At 34.6% G+C, this 23,373-nt stretch overlaps 1 protein-coding gene across 4 annotated transcripts in view; it reads left to right on the top strand.

Moving 5' to 3' along the window:
- Positions 1–23,373, top strand: part of LOC118184639 (calcium load-activated calcium channel) — a 50,562-nt gene that overhangs the window by 14,747 nt on the left and 12,442 nt on the right. For 3 of the 4 annotated variants that reach the window (XM_085820967.1, XM_085820970.1, XM_085820969.1), the window contains exons 2-4: positions 7,685–7,762; positions 15,327–15,386; positions 18,789–18,835. In XM_085820967.1, coding sequence (XP_085677093.1) covers positions 7,685–7,762; positions 15,327–15,386; positions 18,789–18,835 — 185 coding nt within the window. The remainder of the gene's footprint in view (positions 1–7,684; positions 7,763–15,326; positions 15,387–18,788; positions 18,836–23,373) is intronic. The other variant, XM_085820971.1, reaches the window with a different exon arrangement.

Genomic DNA, 23,373 nt, shown 5'->3' with positions numbered 1-23,373 from the left:
GTGACGCGTAGCCAAATATGTATAGTGAAGGACAGCTAAATTTGATGATGATAGCCGCTAATTTTAAAGGTTTTCAGATATCGCAAAACACAGGTGAAATTTTCCAAGTAACAGATTTTGTAAAGAAATATGGAGAAGCGGTACTAAATAAAGATGATATAAAAGAAGTTTTTCATTGTGATTACAATGCTTCTCAATCATCAATAAATTAGTGAATGGCAAAATTTGTAGCATGGTTCTAGATCCAGATAATACCGCTACGGATAATGAAGAACGTGACAGCAAAATTACTGAAAATGAGAAAATTTCGATTGACAAGTTAGTCGGAATTCTCGAAACAGCAGTTACAGGACTTCAACAGTGTAACTGAACAAGAGATTGTCTGTCTACAGAATTAAAGAGAAAGTATTAGGACAAAAAACTAACTTAAAATGGACAAAAAAATGAAGCAACTTAAACAGCTTACATTGAAAGAAATGTTTAATAAGGTATAACAAATAAATATTAAGCTCTTTTTTTTTTTTTTTTTTTGTAAATTTTGATACCCTTTAAATCATAAATACTTCATTATTTCATAAATCGTGATTTCATATTCTTAATTTTATAATTTCTTTATGCCATCTTACTGGATTTAAACTGATGATCTAATATCCGGAAAAATCCCAAATCCAGAATCAACGAAGTCCCGACTAGTCCGGATTTCAGACTTTGTACTGTAATTAGTTCTGAACTGCATTATCTTCACATAAGCTAGTAAATTAAGGACACAGGATTTAACATACTATTTATGCATTTAAAAGTTGATCACTTAAATGGACTAAATGTAGTGTAGCTGCCCCAGAAGTTATATCAACAAGCAAAATGCATGCCAAAAATAAGAAGAATAAAAACTTCTCTGTATGCAAATTTGTATTTTGAGCATTCTTACTTTACCTGACAAAGGTGCATCTACTGGCTGATCTCCATTTCATATGTTATGATAACAAATGATATGCATTTCTTTTTTATACTCTAGCTTCATATCACAAGTGTTAAAAGCCTCTTTTAGACTATTGAATATTTATTTATTGATAAAAACATAAATTTTAAAATGTTTCTAAAAAATTGTTGCAGTTACACACAGATTATGCTTTGAACTTAATACATAATTACTCATTTATTCTTGTGTGAACTATTGAAATTATGCCACAAACTGTTGCAGCTGTGATGAATTCAAATGCAAGAGATAGCGTAAATAAATTTATTTGGTTTCTTTCTAGGCTATATGCAAAAATAAATAAATAAATAAAAATAAAATAAATAAATAATAAAATTTAAAAATAATAATAATAAATAAATAAAATAAAAATAAAAATAAATAAATGAACTTATATTCTTCTTACATTAGGGTGAGGAAGAACTATAACAACCAGACATTGGGAGTGTAAAGTTTCTGTTTAGAACTGATTAAAGATGAAAATTCTTGTTTGGAAATAGTTCAATATGAGGCTGTTTAGAATTAATCGACTCTCTAAGTTAGTGGTTGCAGGACTGAGCTGGATGCTCTTCAGTAAGGTAGTGGCTACCTTGGGATAATCTCTTGGCAGAGGTACTAATATTACTCTACGCAGAGCAAAATAAAATTTTTGCTCATGGCCGAGCTGAAAAACCAAGAGAAGGTTTCTCTCACTCACTCTCCTTTCTGGAACTGCGTTCCATGTTTTTGTTCAAGTTGTCCTGGGCGTGTCAGAAAAATTTCCAGGATCCTCATTTGTTCCTAGTTTTTAAAAGTGCCTCTTGGTTGGCGAGAGCAGCTCAATTAAGAACTGGATATGATGAAGACAGCCTGGGAAAAACTTCTTTCGAGGTGGCCATTCTTTTTCTCAGAACTTTGTGGTGGTCGATAAAATAGCTTAAGACGTTACAGCTATATTCCTTCCCCTTTGGAAGAACTTTTCTTGAGTTCAGATGAGAGAAAAGTTTACTTCTGCACTAGTTCGTAAAAAACACACACGGGTAAATATTACTGTCCTCTAAATAATATCCTCAAGCATGTTTATACAAGAGCACTGTTGCATTCAATAATAATAATACTACTAATAATAATGTCACTAATAGACACTTCACATATATGTGAATTAGGCCCTTAGAGGCAAGAACGAGTAACTTCAATGCACATATATATACATTACAATATGCTTAACAGAAAACAAAAATAACTTGTATACTATTCTGGTATTATATTTGCACATCATAAAAAATACATATTCAATAACAGAACAATCACATCCTATCATAGAGTGTTTCTTCTAGACGACTCAGCCCATTGACATTTACTTAGCCTGCCTGAGTGGTAAACAGCATCAAAGTTACAAGGCTGCAACTATAGTACTATAAAGCTAAGAAACACAATAAATCCTACATAAGTCTAATAGAACTAACACACAATATATAAATACGAAGTACTATAACAAACAAAGCAAACAAAAAGTATTGCACTTAAAACAAGTTCTCTGCTCCTAGTGGAACTTAATTCAGATGAAATCTCAATTTATTTGGCGCGATCTCGCACCTCTGAGCCGTCATTATGTGTGTAGGTTTTTCACTTACAGCTAAATACGTAGCGTATTCGGAAACTAAGTACCGTTTCATTCTAGCGCCGTTGCAGCGCTGTGGTAGGTGTCCGGCGCATGCCCACTAGTCTTTCTTATTCACTGACTTTCAATTGTCGCCATTTTGGTTGCTCTATGTTGTGTTTTCAGTTTGCTGTGCACATTCAAAATGTTTAAGACAATTAGTTCTCCCGCTGACTGTGAGATTCGTGCCATGATTAAATTTTTGAACGTGAGGAATGTTAAACCGGCCGAAATTTATCATCAAGTGACAGAAGTTTACGGTGAATATGCGATAAGTGATGGAATGGTGAGAAAGTGGGTAAGAATGTTTAATGCAGGTCAAACAAATGTCCACGCCGAGGCTCGGAGTGGTCGACCTTCTGTTGTCACCGATGATTTGGTAAGGAAAGTTGATGAAGCAATTCATGAGAACAGATGCTTCACAATGACAACTCTTTCAGAAGCATTTCCACAAATTTCACATACTGTTTTGTTCGAAATTGTGTCTGACAGCTTGAATAATCGCAAACTGTGTTCCCGATGGGTTCCAAAAATGCTCACTGATGTTCACAAAACAAAGCGACTTGGTAGTGTCCTGACATTTCTCACGTGGTACAGTGATGAGGGAGAAACCTTTTTAAACCAAATTGTGACAGGTGATGAAACTTGGGTGTGTCATTTCACACCAGAATCGAAACAACAATCGATGGAGTGGAGATACACTCATTCTCCGAAAAAACAAAAGTTCAAAGTGACAATGTCATCACAAAAAATCATGTGCACTGTCTTCTGGGATAGGAAAGGCGTTTTGCTTACTGAATTTCTTCCCAGAGGTGAAACCATTAATGCGGCACGATATTGTGAGACTTTAACAAAACTAAGGCGTGCCATTCAAAATAAACGAGGAGGAATGCTCAGTAAAGGAATTGTGTTGCTCCATGACAATGCTCGGCCCCATACTGCTGGTATCACTCAATCGTTAATTCGACAGTTTCATTGGGAGCAGTTCGATCACCCGCCGTACAGCCCAGACTTGCCGCCGTCCGACTATCACTTGTTCCTGCACATGAAGCGTGAGCTTGGTGGCAAGTGCTTTGGATCTGACGATGACACGAAAAATGCTGTGGAGTCATGGTTATCGAAACTGGCGAGAAGTTTCTTTGACGATGGTATACAAAAACTGGTCACCCGCTATGACAAGTGTTTGATCATTGGCGGAAACTATGTTGAAAAATAGTTTAAGACATGTATTTTCATGTAAAAATAAAATTGGATTCGAAAAAATTGTTTTATTTATTTATTTTTTTCAAAACGGTACTTAGTTTCCGAATACGCCTCGTATTTTGTTCATCTCTTGGAAACTACTTTGTCAGTTATCTGTTTGATCTCGATGTTTATCTTCTGATTTTAGAACAGCACACCTTGAATGGAAATGCTCCGGGGGTCTTTCTACACTCCTTTCTTTCCAAGTTCTTTCTTCTGGGATTCCAGACAAAAATTCATCTTGGCGGACCAGCGTCCTTTCCTTAGAAAAGTTTCGCTTTCTTCGTAAATCTAGAGAAGCCCATTCACTTTGTGGGTTAATGACCCGCTTTTGTTACCTTGAGTTGTCCACTTCTTGACCTGATTTCTTGTTCAAATGGTGAGGACACTTCACCGTTTCTTTGCCTCGGGCTTTAACTGACTTGATGTGGAACTTCCCTTTTTCATCTGTATGGATTCCCTGACTTTCGCCTCCTTTCTTTTGTTTGGGTTAACGACTGCGTTTTATCGGGCGTCTTTGCTTGTACTGCATTATCTTTACAAAAGATCTTTATATTACGCTCAGTCAACTTGACTGTTCGATTACCCAATAAGTAGTATTCCTGATTGAGGTCTTGCCTAATTACTACTGCTTTGGTGATTTACCTTCCCAAAATTCTCTCCATCGAGTTCGACTTGTGCAGGAGGCAACCGTTTTGTGGGAGTTTGTGGGTCCAAAGGTTGCTTGATCAAAGCAGTTTCCTTTAACAACATTTCCGATGTTGCATGATCCCTTCCTATTAAGTCAATAGTGGATCTAGTACCTCTAAACATTTTAATCTTTCGATCATTGATTTTCACAGAACTAATATATGGGTTAAAACAATATCCAAATTATTTATGATTTCAATGGATTCCATCATAGCTTTTAATTGCGGGCACTGATATCGGAGATGATTCTCTGAGTTACATTCATAGTATCTAGGTGCTCTCCATTTTTTGAAGACATTTGACTTACATTTCTCGGCAGTCTTTTCTTTTGCACCATCATCACCGTGACTCTTTTTTTATCTGCAGGTTCACCTTTCTTCCTTTCCTTAGAGTCCTGTTTGGTACTTTAACAAAACCTGTCGGTTTTTTTACGGACATAGGTACTTCTTCATATTCATCCAATTTCCTGACTAATTCAGCAGAAGTTATTATATTAGGCCTGTCATTCATGAAATGTTTGCGAATTTCGCCATTTATGCAATGGTTAATTTGATCTGTCAACATTAAGTCTTTCAGGGAATCAAAATCTCGCACTTCCATTCCGTTCAACCACTCATCCAGATAATTCCTCAGCTTGAAGGCAAAATCTTTATATCGAGTACCTGCACGCCACTAGTGCTGAACAAATTTAGCACAAAAAGCCTCTGGGCTCAACGTGAAACGTTGTAAAAGAATTTTCTTTAAGTAAGTGTAATTATCGAGCTCCTCTTCCGGTTCCCGTAGAATAATAAAAACAATGTCCATTGGTAATAAAGCCATCAAATGCGACACCCAGTCTCCTTCGTCTACATTCACTTTAGGAGCCTGACGCTCAAACATCGCTAAATAAAGAGAAATGTCCGATGATTCAGGATTATATCTCAGCATTAAATTTTGCAATTCTCTTATAGATCTCGGAATATTATTCTGGGAATTTTCTGTGACAGTGTTGGAGTTTGTCAAGCTCAGTAGTTCCAATTCAAACTCTCTCTCCCATTTGGCTTCTTCTAGCCTACGCTGTTCGATCCGAGCTTCTATAATGGACTCTAGCGTTGCCTTGACAAATTTTTCGTCATAATGAGGACTCTGTATAATGAGGTTTTTAAGATCTTGTATTTTTGCATTGGGGGAATTATCGTTCCCAAGATATGATATATTGCCAATTCCAAAATTTCAGATCGTACACAAAATAAAATAGTTTTGCAAAAGTAATAACTGCTTACTATCAAAATCTTTCACACTTTAAAATTAAATAACCCAAAATAACATTGAAATTTATGATATGCTTGACACAGATTACTTGCGATTAGCAAAATTTCAAAAAAGCAAAGCCAATTTAAAACAAATCATTTCATCTTACAATTTTAAATAAACTATTTCAGCTCAAAGAGGTAATAATGCTCAGTACAATAAGCTTCTAAAATACTTATTGACAAAAGCAAAACAGAACTTAATTTATAAATAACACATGCCTCTTAAATTTGAAAACTTGACATTAAAATTTGGTTTCTCAAAACCATTCAGGATTATGAGTGACCTATCAATTTAAACATATAAATTTGACACAGCAATTTGACATAATAAAATAAATATTGCTTCTAAAAGGTTAATGCCCAAATTGACTTACCCTGTTTTGCAGACAAGCAGACGCACATCGTTTTAATCAATTCAGAAGCACTTGATCTTAATTATGGCACTGTTTGTTTCCTTTTTTTATGTCACTAAAGAAAACTCACTTTTTTTCCACTTAGCAGGGAAATCACTATTCAGGACACAGCAAATTACTTCGTAGTAGGTGTCACATTTGGTGGTACTTCTTTTTGCAAACGCGTATTCAGAGATAAGATAGCTGAAACTTGCTATTGTCCACAAAAGAGGGAATTTTCTTCTGTTGTTTTGAAGGCGCCTTTTTTTTTTCACACAGTTTTACACACAGTCTTTGTTGTAGCTGACACTATGCGGCGAATGAGAAAGTCTCAATTACTTCTTCCTCCAGAACATCCAATTAGCTGCCACCATTTTTACACATATCTATTATAGCTGTGACGAATTCAAAAGGCTAGAGGTAGCATAAATAAATTTATTTGGGTTCTTTCTAGGCTGCATGCAAAAAAAATTAAAATAAAATAATTATAAATAAATAAATAAATAAATTCGTAACATATTGTTCTCACAGTAGGGGGGGGCAACTATGACAACCAGACATTGTGAATAAAGTTTCTGTTTAGAACTGATTCAGGATGAAATTTCTTGTTTGGAAATAGTTCAAGATGAGCCTGTTTAGAATTAATTGACTCTATTAAGTCAGTGGTTGCCGGACTGAGCTGGATGCTCTCCAGTAAGGTAGTGGCGAGCTCGGCTACCTCGCGGTAATCTCTTGGCAGGGATACTAATATTGCTCTACACAGAGCGAAATAAAATTTGCTCATTTCCAAGCTGAAAAACAGAGAAAAGATTTCTCTCTCTACTTACTGCAAGTCACTCTCACTTGCTCTCTTCCTTTCTGAAACTGCATTCCATGTTTTTGTTCAAATTGTCTTGGGCATGTCGGAAAAATTTCCAGGATCCTCATTTGTCCTAAATTTTTAGAAGCGTCTCTTGATTGGCGAGAGCACCTTGATTAAAAACTGGATATAATAAAGAGAGCCTGGGAAATCTTCGTGATAACTTTCTGGTTCCAACTAGGGACTGAAACCGGGTGGTCTGAGACAATGCTCCTATAAAACAGATTAAAGTGAACAGAACAATGAGCAACAAGAACTTGAGATTGTTTTATGACTGCTGGTCACTTCATCTTTCTGAGAGTTTGTTAAGAAATACTCTGTCCGTTGGAACTTTTGAGGTGTGTATACTTTCCCAGAACTTTGTGGTGGTTGATAAAATAGCTTAAGATGCTGCACAGCTCATGACAGTAATTTGATAATCTGCTATCACCAAAGGAAAACCTTATTTTAAAAGTAATTAAGTAAACTTTAAAACATGATTTGCATTTGAAATTGTGTATAACTCTTCTTTGTTCATTCTTTCGTAATTTACAAAATATCTCTTTCTTAATTTGACTGCATTAAATTTTTAATTTTTGCCCTAATTTATTTTAGGATTGACATGGCTCATGGTTTATCGAACAGAAAAGTACCAAAAGTTAAAAGCTGAAGTTGAGAGACAGAGTAAACGATGTGAGTTGAGAAATCTAAAGGAATATTTTTTTAATTCCATTTATTTTAAATATTTTACCTTTTATGTTTTTTTATATTATGGAATTAAACTGGATGGAGGTTTACTGTTAAAAGATTAATCTTACCAAATAATTTTGTCCTAAGAAATTTAAGCATTAATAGAGAACAATTGTTTTTATTTTATTAAATGATTAAATACTTATGTATTATTGCAACCACCATAGCAAAACTGCCAAATTTTCAAAATATGTCCATTTCTGGCAAACATGCAGATAATTATTTTTCACACAACCGTGGTCATAACAGTTCTTCAGTAACTGAGGTAATCTGTCTGCATAAATGCAGTATTTTACCTCAAAATTGCTAAAGAAAATAATGATGGGATGTATCTGGTAGAAAGCTAGTGTGCAATGCCATGTGTGCACAATTCTCTCTTTATTTTAAGCGGAACAGGTTGATATGTACATGGAGAGAACAGCGCAAATATATGTTGTTTCGATTCTGGTGTGAAATGACACACCCAAGTTTCATCACCTGTCACAATTTGGTTTAAAATGTTTTCTCCCTCGTCACTGTACCGCGTGAGAAATGTCAGGGCACTACCAAGTCGCTTTGTTTTGTGAACATCAGTGAGCATTTTTGAAACCCATCGGGAACACAGTTTGCGATAATTCAAGCGGTCAGACACAATTTCGAACAAAACAGTACGTGAAATTTGTGGAAATGCCTCTGAAAGAGTTGTCATTGTGAAGCATCTGTTCTCATGAATTGCTTCATCAACTTTCCTTACCAAATCATCGGTGACAACAGAAGGCCGACCACTCCGAGCCTCGGCGTGGACATTTGTTCGACCTGCATTAAACATTCTTACCCACTTTCTCACCGTTCCATCAGTTATCGCGTATTCACCGTAAACTTCTGTCGCTTGACGATAAATTTCGGCCGGTTTAACACTCCTCGCATTCAAAAATTTAATCAAGGCACGAATCTCACAGTCAGTGGGAGAACTAATTGTCTTAAACATTTTGAATGTGCACAGCAAACTGAAAACACAACATAGAGCAACCAAAATGGCGACAATTGAAAGTCAGTGAACAAGAAAGACTAGTGCGCATGCACAGGATGCCTACCACAGTGCTGCGATGGCGCTAGAATGAAACGGTACTTAGTTTCCAAATACTCTACGTATCATTACACAATAAAATAAGAAAAGAGTACGTGCTCATCCTCTCCATGTTGCTTGAAAACTGGATGAATGCAGAAATGTTGCGGTTTACATGACCTCTACAGCCATCTATTACAGAAAATGTGAATCTCTGGTTCCAGAGGAAAATTCCTGATATCGGGCGCTGGTAAATAATCTTCCGTATGCTGCTAGAAAACAAATTGCTTAGTGGTAAAATATTTACCACCGCCTGTAAAAGGGTTGAACCACTTGAACACAATTTGAGCCTTGTGACATAGGGTGTTGTCCTGCTGGAAGATTCCATTTAAAATTGGGAAGACAGACACCAAGTAAGGGTGCAAATTATCCACATTTATGTTGAAATAGTTTGCAACTTTTATGGTCTGTTCTACAAAAACTAAGGGTTTCAGAAACGCCCTTGAGGACATCTCCCAAAGCATAATACTACCAGCCTGTGTATGACCTGCTGTACAGGGGAGGAGCAACTGTTCACCTGGAAGATGGCATATCCTGACACAACCGTCAATGTGATGAATGAGACAGCATGATTCATCTGACCAGTTAACTGTCTTCCCACTTATCCATGGTCCAGTTTTGATGCTCCAAGGCCAACTGTAGTCATAGTTGGCTTGGTCAACAGAAGCATATGAATGAGACGTCTACTGCATAGTCCCATATCCAACAATGTCCATTGAACTGAGTGTTCCGAAACCCTTGCTCTTTGACCTGCATTGTATTGGGCTGTCTGCTGAGCCACTGTCTTTTGCCAGTTTTGTTGTACCTAGTGGGACAGTTTCTGACATCATTTTTTTTTTGATGATGCATGGACGTCCAACACCGTCTCATCTATTGCTGGTTCCTCTGTCACTTTGCATAGATACTAACAATGGCAAACTTTGAACAATCTACCAGTCATGCAAGATAAGTCTTTGGGCCATTATAAACTGCCCTCTATCAAATTCGCTTAAATCAGCAGCCTTTCCCATCACTCACAAAAGTAAGTGCAATAATGATTCCTTATCTTCTCCAACAGCAATTAAATACCATTTCCACTTAATCATCTGCCTTTCACATAATTTAGATGAGTTAATTGAAAAATTTGGGAATGGTCATAATGTTTTGCCTCGCCAGTGTATATCTAACTAACAAGAAAGAGTGATTATTTATGCCATACTATAGTTTGGCTAAATGGTAGCCTGCTGACCTGACGCAGTCCCTGACCCTGAATTTCCTGTGATTAGCAATATTTTTTAATTACTAAATGTGGTTTTTTAAACTGCTATACTTTTAACTATCATAAAGTGATCTTAGGATCATAAAGCGATCCTATATATAACTAAAAAACTCATTTTATCTGATTAGTTAATATCAAACTCCACTATGCAAATTAACAGAGTAACAGACAAAGTTATTCCATTTCTATGATTTAAATATTAGTGTATTACTTTAAGGTCAAGCACTGGAGATCAAAACAGCACAAATTACAAATACGAAGGTCAATGCATTATATTTTTTCTCTCTCAGATTAATTTTATTTAATTCACCTCATTGCCATCCTTTTTTTCCTTTTTTTTTGTACATCTCTAGTTTCTCAATAAGCATCATCCGGAGCTTCTTAAGATTTCCTTTTCTGAAGGTTCTTTCAGGCAGGAAAATGCAGTCCATATAGAGGGTTTTTTTTTTTTTTTTTTTTTTTTTTTTTTTTTTTTTTTTCATTTGAGGGAAAGATTGATGGCTGAAGGCTCCATGGTCAACAGTGGTATTCCTGCTGCCACTGCTGACTTGAGAGCTTACTTGCTATCATGCCTCAAGACATTATGTCCAACCAGTATCAAATTATCTACAATACAAAGTCTTTAATCCGGACTCGTTGGGACATCAGCGATTCCTGATTAGGGGTTTTCCGGATTATAGATCATCAATATAAATCTGGTAAGATGGCATGCAGAAATTATACAATAAAAATATGAAACCGTAATTTCTGAAATAAAGAGCAATTATGATCTAAAGGGTATCAAAATTTACAAAAAGAAAAAAAGCTTAATATTTATTTGTTTACTTTATTAAATGTTTCTTTCAATGCGCGCATGCGTAAAGCATACATTATGCATAGTCAAAATTAGAAAATTGCAACCAGAAAATTATTTAATGTGTATTCGGTATATTTATAATGATGAGGAAATTGATTTAAATCATATCGGAGTACATCGAGATGAAACACTACGTTTAGTAAGGAATTATAAGCCGAATAAAATAAAAACATCTGCCCTGAAGATGAGTATAGTGTTAACAGATCAACTTCCAGTTCATTGCGTGCCGTGACATCCCCCCCCACACACACAGAGCAGCGTGAAATTGATAGACAGTTTTTGGAATGGTTAGAGAAACAAATCACCTCTCTGTCACTTTCTTCATGCCTTTATCCATTTTTTGCAGCAATTCCACTTTTTGTTTAATGGACATAGAAACATGCTTTCACATTGTGGATCCTTTGGCAGTTCCAGAATTAGAAACTCTTTTTTGACATAATCGAAAGTTCAAGCTTACTTTTATAAAATTGCTCTAACAGTCCGCAAAAAATAATAAGCCAGATCCAATTAGAAGATTAAGGAACAATGCAATCTGCAACATTAACTAAAATAGATAATTTTAGCCTAGCTTATACCATCTGTTATACATTAAACGCGCATGTTTAAACATATTATGTGCATGCGTAAACACATTATGCGTTTACGCATGCGCAGAAAGTTTGTACCTTTGAGGTCCGGATTATAGATCATTCCGGATTATGGACATCCGGATTAAGGACTTTATACTGTACTGCCTAGGTAACCACAATTTAAGCAGGGTCGGCTCTGTCAGGCATTTATTTCTGCATATTAGTAGAATTACATTAATAGTTTACTGGTACAGTTCCACATATTTTATGTGGAGCTGGAACCTATAGATGCTGGAATTTTACAAATCTTGAAAATATAATTTTACGGATATTTATAATAATGTTTGCAGTTCTAGAATTAAAAATTTGGAACAATGTCCATAGATTTGAATTTTGAATAGAATTCAGAATTGTATTATTAGGTGTTACAGTTATTAAAATGTTTTTCAGTAATTACAGAATTGTTTTTACAGTCTTTATATTTATATTCTTTGATGTTTTTAAACTTTTCAGTCTTCATAAGTTTTACAATTCATCAGAATTATCATTTATGTATTTAATTATCTGCATAGATCTTCATGATTGCCCGAGAGCTATTTGCATTATTTTCATTCATTACTTGTCAATGGTTTTGACAGATTTAGCCCTTGCTGTCATTTTTAACAGTCATGTAGATAGTCGCTGAAGTTGCCCTTGATACCAAAGTAGCACATGTCTATTTCTCTTTTTGTTGACATTTTTGTAGACAGTGACCTATGTATAGCTATGTGACATAGCTGCAGTTTTTCTTGATTTCTCTGGAGACCTATTAAAAGTATTTATATGTCAGTTGCACCTACATTGTGTTGTCCCAATTATCTTGCCATCTGATATGATCTGAGCATTGGTTTTGTTCTTGAGGAGGAGATTGTGTTTGGAATGTAGATATGATGGGTATTATTAACATCTACTTTTATGGCTTTTGCTAATTCAATCCATGAGCTCATTTCCTTCTGTTCTGATGTGGGCTTTGAATCATCTTAGGTTAATCTTTCCTCTGCTATGTACAATGAGATGATGGATGGATGTACAATTCTGTTTTTACTTTTGGTACCTGTTATTGCCAAAATGCTAGAGAAATTTTCTGAATTGATTTGATTTGTTTTTAGTGTGTTAGTGCTTATTTAGCTGCTCATTTAGTGGCCATAAACTCTGACTGAATTGCAGAGTAGATAGACCATAATTTAGCATTCCACTTGTGTACCATCTGATTGTTTTGAGTAATAAGAATACATATATTGTGCCTGTTTCCGTTTTGGAACCATTTGTGGAGGTATTTATTAGATATGATGCTTCTCTCTTTATGGTGAGAATATTACTTCTTTCCATAGTCTTAGTATTCTAGTACTGATGACCTTTTCTTTGAGTTTTATGTAGATCAGCAAATTTCCAGCCAGGTTGAGCAATGCCAATGTTGGGCAGGTTCTATAACCTTTAGTTTCCAGTAGTGCCAATTTTCTATGGATTTTCAGGAGCTTCCTTTTTGTTATGCTAATTTTAAAGCTGTAAGCTGATTCTTAATGAGAAATTTTAGGACTGTGTGGTATACACTGGTGTGCAAAAATTAAGGACGAGACGGTTTTTTCAATATAACTTTGTGCAAAAGCTTTCCAAATCAACACATTTAATACCATAAGATCCCCAATACGTAAGGACATGAGTAATGTAAGCAACACTTACTAAAAGAGAAATCAGAGGGATAAAAAGAAGCTTTATTGAAAAAGTAGCATGGAGCGCAATGCAACTGAAGGCCGAAACATCCCTGTGATGGGTGTCCAGCAAGAAACATCCGGTCTTTAATAGGGGATATGATCTCCCCTGACTGCTAGGCAGGTTTCACAGCGTCTGCCCATGCTGAGAATGAGGGTGTCAATGGGTTGTTGAGACATTGCTGCCCATTCGTCTTGCAGCGCCAATCGAAGCTCCGGAATCGTTACTGGTGGTAAGGTACAAGCTGCCAAGCGTCTGCCTAGAAAATCCCATACATGCTCGATGGAATTGAGATCCGGAGATCGTGCCGGCCAATCCATACGTTCAATATCCTCACTCTCTAAGAGCTGTTCGGCAGCTACTGTGCGATGACATGGTGCATTGTCGTCCATGAAAAGGAACTGCGGACCCATAGTGCCTCTAAAAAGACACACATATGGAAGAAGAATCTCGTTACAATAAGGAGTCCCGTTGACTGAACCTGCGTCGAAGATGTAAAGCTCTATACGACTACCAAGCATGATGCCTCCCCAAACGAGAACACCGCCACCTCGATACCTGTCCCTTTCAATGATGTTCGAGGGATGATCGCGGCTTCCCCGTTCTCTCCAGATGAGTATGCGATGAAAATCGCTACTCATACTGAATCTGCTCTCATCTGTAAAGAGTACTCGTTCCCATTCATTGTCTCTCCAATTCCGGTGTTCCCGGCACCACAGAGAACGCCTTCTCCGATGGGCAGGCGTTAGAGGTACACACCGTACAGGGCGTCGTGCAAACAGACCACCACCGTGCAGTCTTCTGGCCACGGTAAAACGCGATATCGGTCGTCCAGTCGCCTGTGTCGTGTGTCTAGCGATTTCTCCCGCTGTCTGCCGCCTGTTTCTTCTGGCCTGTAAGGCAATATACCGGTCATATCTGCGGGTGTGGTTCCTCGTGGACGACCACTACTAAACCCCCGGATAGCTGTTCCTGTAGTTCGAAATTTTCTCCAAAGTCGTGAAACGATGCTGTGAGCAATTCCGAACTCTGCAGCCACACTTGTCACACTGCGGCCTTCCTCCAACTTCCCAATGATTCGACCTCGGGTAAAAGCATACAGATGTCATCTAACTGATTGATTATTCGCCATTTCTCGCTGAGGCAGCAACTCGGTGTGATTTTAACTGCTACACGGCATGCAATCTCTTTACCAGAAATACTGATCTTACACCGACAACATGCTTTATACTACTCAGACACTCCCCCATTACGTCTACCTGCATATCTGCGCATGTGCTACCGTACATCACCTTACTTAATCTCCTGATTGGTCTTTCTGTCCGCTCTGCCTCTTCGTTCAGCTGATATGCTAATTTTTCGACTTCATCCTTAATTTTTGCACACCAGTGTAATTTTGTGTATATGTGTGTGCATTTGTTTTGGTAAATGTGAGGGAGGTGGGAAGAAAAAGGCGTGGGTACTTAAATCTTTTTTTCAATAAAGTGTGTTTGTATATTTAGTGCATGATAAAACTTAATTTCTTAAAAAATGAAGTTATTGTGGTCCAACAAAACTTTTAAAGAGTTGTGTAGCTGGATGGGATGCCTTTGTAAAAGATGTTTTATGAAAATTAGTACATATTTAAGTTGCATATGGGAAAAACTATCAAAATTTGATCTAACAAGCTAGCTTATTAAAATGTCAAGGATTCAAATGGGGTATGAACTACAAGTATTCTGTAGGTTTAACATTTGACCGTAAGTTGACTTTCAAGAAAAATTTATTGTTGGGAAATGCATGAAATATTTTTATTTTGAAGTAATAAATGAGTGCAAAATTTGCAAATTAAAAAAGAAAAGTCCTTGTATTAAACTTTATTTTGTTATATCAAATATGTGTTAGATTTTATTTTTGTAAATTAGTTTTTAAGTGAGTTATTGTTATATGTATGCTTTTTTAACACTTTTGTACATGTTCTTAAACGACAGTGGAAAAGAAAAAGGAAGTTCATGGTGATACTGTTGACCGACAACAAAAGAAAAAAATTGGTACGTAATTATTTTAATAAAATTTTTTAACTTTATCAAGAATTGTAATGTTTTAATAGTTAAAAAATTTTTTTTTGAAAATATTTAGGCAGGTAATTGTATATGTGTTTCACTTTTGTTAAAAATTATGTTTTTTTTATGCTGTTTGCTTGTAATTAATGTACATTTTGAAATTTTAGAGTATTAAATTAAATACCTCAGATACTATCAAATGTCTCCTGTAAGACCTTCGGAAGTACCAGATCTCCTTTTACATCATGTAAACAAGCTAACTATTAAATTGTTATGGTGCTTCATGATTATCCACACATGTTTCTCCAAAAATCGCTGACTGTTGGAAACTACACCATTTTCAAAAATGGCATTTCACTTAGAATTGCGTAAAATTGCAATCAATTAACAAAATAATGCAAGAAACATCCATAATAAAACACGTTTTTCCCCATTCCTCCCATATACACAGCAATCTGTTTAAACTAAAAAAGAAATCAGAGAATTGCTGAAACTTGACGTAATGTACAGAGCTTTGCTTTGCCCACACTAGCAGTTCTACCCATATACATAGCAATCTGTTTTCACTTAAAAAAGAATTCAGAATTACTGAATTTGGCATTTCTTTAGATGTAAAAAAAAAAGAATCAGAGAAAGTTAAAAATTCAGCATTGATGCGCAAATTTTGATCCATTAAAATTCAATAATTTATGAAGTGCAACCTCAGAGAAGGGAAATTTTTGCATTCTTTTCATAAAATACCATTTTTTCTGAAGAAATGGAACGCTTTGTTTTCCATCATCAGTATACTCCACAGTGCCATTAAGATTACTCACAAGGAAGAAAAGTGCATTCGGCACAATAAAAACAAACACTAATGTCTGTCAAATTTAATTGTGGAAATGAGGCTTTCAGTGGAAATTAGCACTCATCTGCAGTGCGCATATCTGGTTTATTATATAATTGCACTTTGATAACGTCATGGGTTACCTGTTTTGGTAACACAGTGTCCTGTGAATATCTTTCAGACAGGGTGTGCATAATCAGAGAGTACAGTTTTTGCAATAAGTAACTACAGTCAAATACGGAAAATGCGACGACCTGAAATCTGCCAACTCCTGAAATCCACGTTGCATCTCAAAATATAAACTTTCAGTTTATAGATTCCGGAAACCGCAACATCGAGTATGAAATATCGAAGAAAAAATACTTACCGAATAATGACGTCATAATTAACAAATAATAATGAGTCATAACAGAAATACCAAATTATTGACATAATGGTAAAAGTTTTTTTCCCCTCTAATCTGCATTGAGGTAAAAAAGCAGACGATTCACTCAAATCTTCTTTCAAGTTCACGATTCACGTTGTATTTTCTGAGCTTTGTTATTTCATGAGATTATTTAGTGCTGCCTTTTTTTATCCGTATATTTTGTGGATAAATTAAGAATATTTTAAATTTCAGCCCTTTTTAATACATTTACAGATAAGAAACGCACTCATGATTTTACTGCTTGCAACGTTGAAAAACATAAACACGTTGCATTGACTGGTGATGCAAAAAGTGCAAATTCTGCAAAAGATGGAGACAGGTGCTACTCCTCGGCTTATAGCAGAATCGTATGGAATTGCGATACGATTGTGTATAGTATATGGAAAAATAAAGAAAAGCTGTTGAAATTTTACAGTAACAGTGATTCTAACACCGGAATCCGAAATCGGAAATCTTTGCATGAGGCGAAATCGGCAAACCTCGATGCTGTGTATATATAATACGATACGATTGTGTATAATATATGGGAAAATAAAGAAAAGCTGTTGAAATTTTACAGTAACAGTGATTCTAACACTGGAATCCGAAATCGGAAATCTTTGCATGAGGCGAAATCGGCAAACCTCGATGCTGTGTATATATAATACAATTAATAATATAATCAATTTATATATGTAATAATAATTTAATGAATATAATAAGTTATTGCAATAATGTATATAACAATTTAATTAAATGTGTTTAATACGCCTTATTTATTTTGCTCTTTTAGTCTCAATATTATGATTTATCTTTTCTGTCCTGAAATCCGCACAACCTCTGGTCCCAAGCTTTGCAGATTTCTGGACTTCTACTGTATTTCTACTTTTTAATAGAAAAATGCATTAAAGTTTCACATCATATGCAGTTTTATGTGCTGTACTGATAATTGTACTTTCTGATTATCTATACCTCCCCCTCTAAAAAGCTGTGAAAAGTAACTGGTAAGGCAATATACCATATATTTCCAAAAAGTATATGAGATAAACCACAATGTCACCACAATTATTTATCGGGCAATGCTGGTATGGGCATAACACCCCCCAGATGGTTTCCACTTATGAAGACATTTTTGCTTGAGTGATTACAAATTATGATACTTCCTATGAGATTTCAATATTTTCGTGTAACTTTACTGCAGATTTCATCATCATCAGCAAAATCTTAAACTTAGCTTTCCACATGTATAAAGCATGATGTGATTTACTTAAAAATATTGTGCATTTCTTTTTTATATCTCATTTAAGATTTGGGTGTCAAGGTAGTTCAATTCCTTGATTTTTTTAAAACCGAATGTTATGTACATGGGGGGGGGGAACTGTAAAACAAAACCTGAGAAGTATGTGTGCATGTCTTGTATGGGGAAAAAAAGAACATAAAATAATTGCAGACACTGATTGCATTGTTGAAATAGATGTAAAGATAGCTAAATAAACATTTCTCCTTAAGGTCACCAACCAGTGAGCTCAGAAATGCTCTCCAAAGTCAGCAACATGTTTGACTTCTTTTTCAATGATAACAAGAGGTACCATTTACTACTTCTTTCAGAGTCATGCAGATTTTGGATTTAACTGAATCTATTCGTCTTTGTGATAGTCTGAAAATTTGCCATTTGTTTGGTTTCAATAAAATTAAATAACTCGATGCACCTGAGAAGCCATTTTTCTTGTCTCATGAAATTAATTTAGCTATTCATTTCCAATTCATACTGAACCAAAATTTTATTTTGGAAATTATTAATTTTCAACTGATGTGTTACTTTTACTGGGGCACTTAAAATTCTGTCAAGCTAGACATCCTCTCAAAAGGTTGGTGCCTAGTGGATGAGATGACTTTGTGAATAACTTAAAGGAAAACTAGCTCATATACATGTTACAATGGGAAAACAAACAGTGAGCCATTCACCAGGTTTTGAACCTAAGATAGACTACTAATATTCAGTAGGCATTAGTTGCTTGACCGCTGGTGGTGAGAAACAAATTTAAAATATTATGCAGTTACCCATTTAGTTGAAATATTCAATAAAATTTTAAAACATAGATAATGTTTTTAAAAGTTAGTGTCTTCATAGTATTGCTGATGCATGTATTTCTTTCAGAAAGAGAAGAGGAAAAATTGAAAAATAACAACAGAGATTTATCATTGGTAAGCTCTGAATTTTCTAAATTTCTGTTCCTGCGGTATTTTTTTTTTTTTTTTTTTTTTTTTGTTGTTGTTGTTATATTAAATGTCTTTTTATGAGGTATTTACTTTTACAACTGTGAGTCATAGACAGACACTTCCAGATGCAAATATTCATGTTTTTTCATTTCTTAATTTAAAATATCGATTTTTTAAAAATACAAAATCTTATTTTTTATTCAGGTCCTTACTACCTATAATTATGTTTTGCAAATGTTTATACTTCTTTTAAAAAATAAAAGAGGAAAAGTTGGAAATTGACAGAGATATTTAATTTCAAAACTTAGAAATTTTGTCATCTATTTTAGCTTTCCTTGAGGGGCCAGTTAAAAATTAAATTCAAGGCATTTTTTTTTTACCCTGTAATGTCATTCAATGATATTTCTTTGTAATTTTACAGGATATAATATTCTTTAATATATAATTTTATTATGACAATTATGCCAAAAGTATTTTTACACAAGTAGTTTATAAGTTTTTAAATGTTCAAAAATGTTTTAATAATATTCACATGCAGATTTATTGCTGTACAATCATAATCTGATTGTAATATGAAAAAAATAGAATACACATTTTATTCATTTTTAATTTATGCCGATAATGCTAGTAATTGGCTGTATGGTAATAATGAACCCTGCCAATGTTTTCTAAAATGCAGAGTTCTGTAAGATTTTTCCTTTTGAAAAAAGAAACTGTATTCATCTTGTTTCATGACAATCTGCGTAGCAATGCTTATCACTTAATTCAATGGTCTGAAAGTTAAATTGCGTGTGGGCTGAATGCACAAACTAAAAACAGTTGATTGGCCAGAATTCCCTCCCCCTTCCTGTTACAAAATGAAAAATTTTGTTAACAAAATAAAAAATATTTAAATGTTTTAAATTTAATTTATTAAATATTTATTAAAATGTGCATAAACAATAATAATAATATCACAAGAAAAAAAAAATTATTTTCTTAACTAAATATAAAGTTTGGTAACTGTAAAATTATTTTTGTTGGTTAATTTTCTGATTCAAATATATTGACAGCTAAATATTAAATTCTTAGACTGGCATTTCTTTGAGATAATTAAAACATGTTTAATTAATCATTAAATAATTTAATTTAAACTAAAATTAATTAAGAAAACTTTCTAAGTTTTTAGAGAAAATTTGCGAAGTGGGATGAAACATGAGAATAAATTACAGTAACATAATCTCTTTCCCTTATTTATTAAATTCTTCTTCAGTGCATAAATAAAAATTCATATCTTTGTAATTAATTATAAACTTATTTATTTCTTACTAGAGCTTGACACTTGATAGTGTTTCGATTCTGATAAGGTTTGTAGCCTTGGAATCCACCAGTTGGGGGTCTTTTCTTATTAACTTTCAGCAGTGAAAAATAAATACACTGCTAGCCATTAAAATTGCAACACCATGAAGGGAAAAAATACAAAAAAGATATTTATTTCATCTAAACAGTATGGCATTAAGACAAAACAATTAAATTCGTAAGCATTTTAATGGTTTACAGGTAAGCATTTTAGTGGTTACAGGTTAAAATTAATAGAAATAGCTGCCACCCCTGGCAGCTAAAACAGCCCTTACCCCAATAGGCATGGAGTCAAACTGGGCTTGGATGATAGAAATTGGCGACTCATTCCATATTGTTTCAAGTCTATGCCACACGTCATAAACTGTATTAGTTGGAGAGGGTTGGTGGACCAGTCTCAGCAACCTTTGGCCAAATGTTTACAATGGGTGATAGATCTGGAGACCATGCAGGCCAGGGCAGCAGTCAAATTCCGTGTATATCGAGGAAGGTCAGAACATGATGTGTAACATGTGTTCTTGCATTTTCTTGTTGGAACATGCCATTTGGGGGCTTTGAGGATAGGGCACAACCACCGGACATAAGATGTCGGAAACAAACCCATCTGCGTTCAAATTACCGTTGATCTGAACTATACATATGCGTATTGTGTACCCAATGGCTGCCCAAACCATCACACTGGGTGCAGGGCCCCTATGCTGATATTGAATGTAAGCAGGCAACGTGCGGTCTCTTCGGACATTTCAGAAACGTATACGGCCATCAGAATACTGCAAGTAGAACCGGGACTCGTTTGAAAAGCTGACATTGTGCCACTTCTGTTTTTACTCCTGTACTCTCATGTACCAAAGAGTCGCCATCTCTCTCTATGCTGCATTGTCAAAGGAGGCCGAAGTGATGTCCATGCTGCTGCAAACCCTGCTGATAGTCCACGCTGCTGCAAATGTCGACGCGCCTTACGAGCTGATACTGGGCATGTCAAACATGCCCATTTCCTGAATAATGATCAATGATGTGGTTGTACGCTTTTGCTGATCTGATCTCACAGTATGTCTATACTCTCTGGTGTTGGTCATGGGAGTGCGTTGAAATTCTGCATGCCGTTCAGTATGACCCTCAGCAATCCATTGATTCCATATTCACATGAAAGTGGTTGGATGTCCACCAATGGGACATTCGGTATCAGGGAACGATAATCTACACTTTCAATATACAACGATCCTGCCTCTATCTAATTTCAAAATTTCCTGATAAGCATTTTCTCTTCTTATTCAAGGCATAACATGGTATTTTGAGCAAACTCCAACCTTTTTTTGAATGAGAAATTCACTACACAACTTTTCTTTTATGCAGTGCTTCAGATGTTGATTCTCCGTCCTGCGTCATCTAAATGTGCTGCAATACTAGTTATTTTCATATCTCAACTTCTTCCTTTCATTTGATTTTGATGTTCGTCAGATTATTCTTTTCTGGTGCAATTTTAATGGCCAGAAATGTAAATATATAAAATAAATATGAAATAAATGTGTGAATAAATATGTATCCAAACAATGTAATTATTCTTAATGCAAAAGTTCATTTATTTTTTTGACAAATATGAATAAAAGTTAGTTAAATATGTGTATTCAGATCTTTGAATAAGAATTATATCACATTGTAAGTTAATTAGCTCTAGATTTTCTGGTATGTTGTTCATGTTCATTTTTAATGATGAAAATGAAAATAATATAAACTTAGGCTTCAAATAACTTAAACCTTGAAATCATTCCATCACCATATTTGCAGCAAATATATATCTGAAATGCCTTTGTGAAGTGCAAAAAATTGCTTCAAAGGCCACATGTGCCCCACGGGCTGCCACTTTGAGACCGCTGACTTAATCTATTAGTACTGGGTACTCTTTTTCTAATCTAAAGTTTCATTTTTAATTGTTTAGAAATTGAAATATTTCAATCTTTAATTTGAGCATGGCCCCTGAATGTGGTCTGAAACGTCAAAATTAAATATGAGTTTCACTTGAGTAAACTTTTTTGTATTTTAATTTTAGAATGAGTATAGGTATTTCCTAAATGTAACTGTAGAGATTGGGGAAACATATAAAAATTTTGTAATTTTTGCAAAACTTTTCTTAATTAAAAAATAACATGAATATTTTGCATATTTGAAAGATTTTTATAATTATAAGTATGATCAATAATTGTTAGAATAAAGCTTGCATAAGGACTTTAACATACATGTTGCATATTGTATCTTGCATTTAGAAGATTATAATAAGGCAGTTAAATGTCATATTATTTGGAGTTGTATGAAATTTTATTGCAGATAACTTCATTATGTTTGCATTATGCAATTTAAATACATTATTGTGAAATTTCATGCATTGTTACTATTTCAACTATTATTTTACTATATTTGCTGTAGAATAATCAAGTGAAACTGCAAATTGTAGCATTTACAAATTTTGCAAACTGTTTAAGAAAAACGAGCTTAAAGTATTAAAATAGTTCTGCTAATATATAATTTTCATATTCATTTTCAAAATGTTAAAAATGCAATAATGTCAAAAACTTTTCAAATTAAAAAAGATAACTATGTTGTAACCCTTTAATCTTTAATATTGTTGCAAGTAGTATTTTAAGAACAGTTGAAACTTGGAAAATGTAAGTTTACATTTTCTCATTCATCAATTGATTATGGTATAAATTTTTTAAAATTTTTTTATACATATACTACATGCTTTCACTGAAACATTTATTATTAAAAAAAGAAAAAAGTATATGATGACTTCAGTTAGTCCAACTAATGTAATATTAGGGGTCCAGCTAGTAGTTAGCAGTAACAGAGATAAAGAACTGTATTTATCACTCTTAAATTGCTTTGTTTGTTAAACAATGACATACAGATTAAATCTGAAATAAAATTTATCTTTCACTTTGCTGAACAATAACACACTGGGATGCAGTAGATCAAAAATTTTATTTTGGACGGTAGCAACACATTGCTGTGTGTGTGTTGATTAAATTTGAAAGACAAAATATCATATGCTTTGCTGAGTGGGTTCGCATTACTTTTAAGTCACTGAGTTTGTGTATCAGAAATTTGTTTAATTCACATAAAATATCAAATAAATAAAATATAACTCAAGTTTTGTGTGGTCCATTGTTGGTTCTTACAAGCTATGGCTC

This window comes from Stegodyphus dumicola, chromosome 7 (genome assembly GCF_044657685.1).
Source record: "Stegodyphus dumicola isolate Sdum_Otavi_A_Nest chromosome 7, ASM4465768v1".
Lineage (NCBI taxonomy): Eukaryota > Metazoa > Arthropoda > Arachnida > Araneae > Eresidae > Stegodyphus > Stegodyphus dumicola.
The sequence above is the reverse complement of the archived record's forward strand: the minus strand, read 5'-3'. Positions and strand labels throughout refer to the sequence as shown.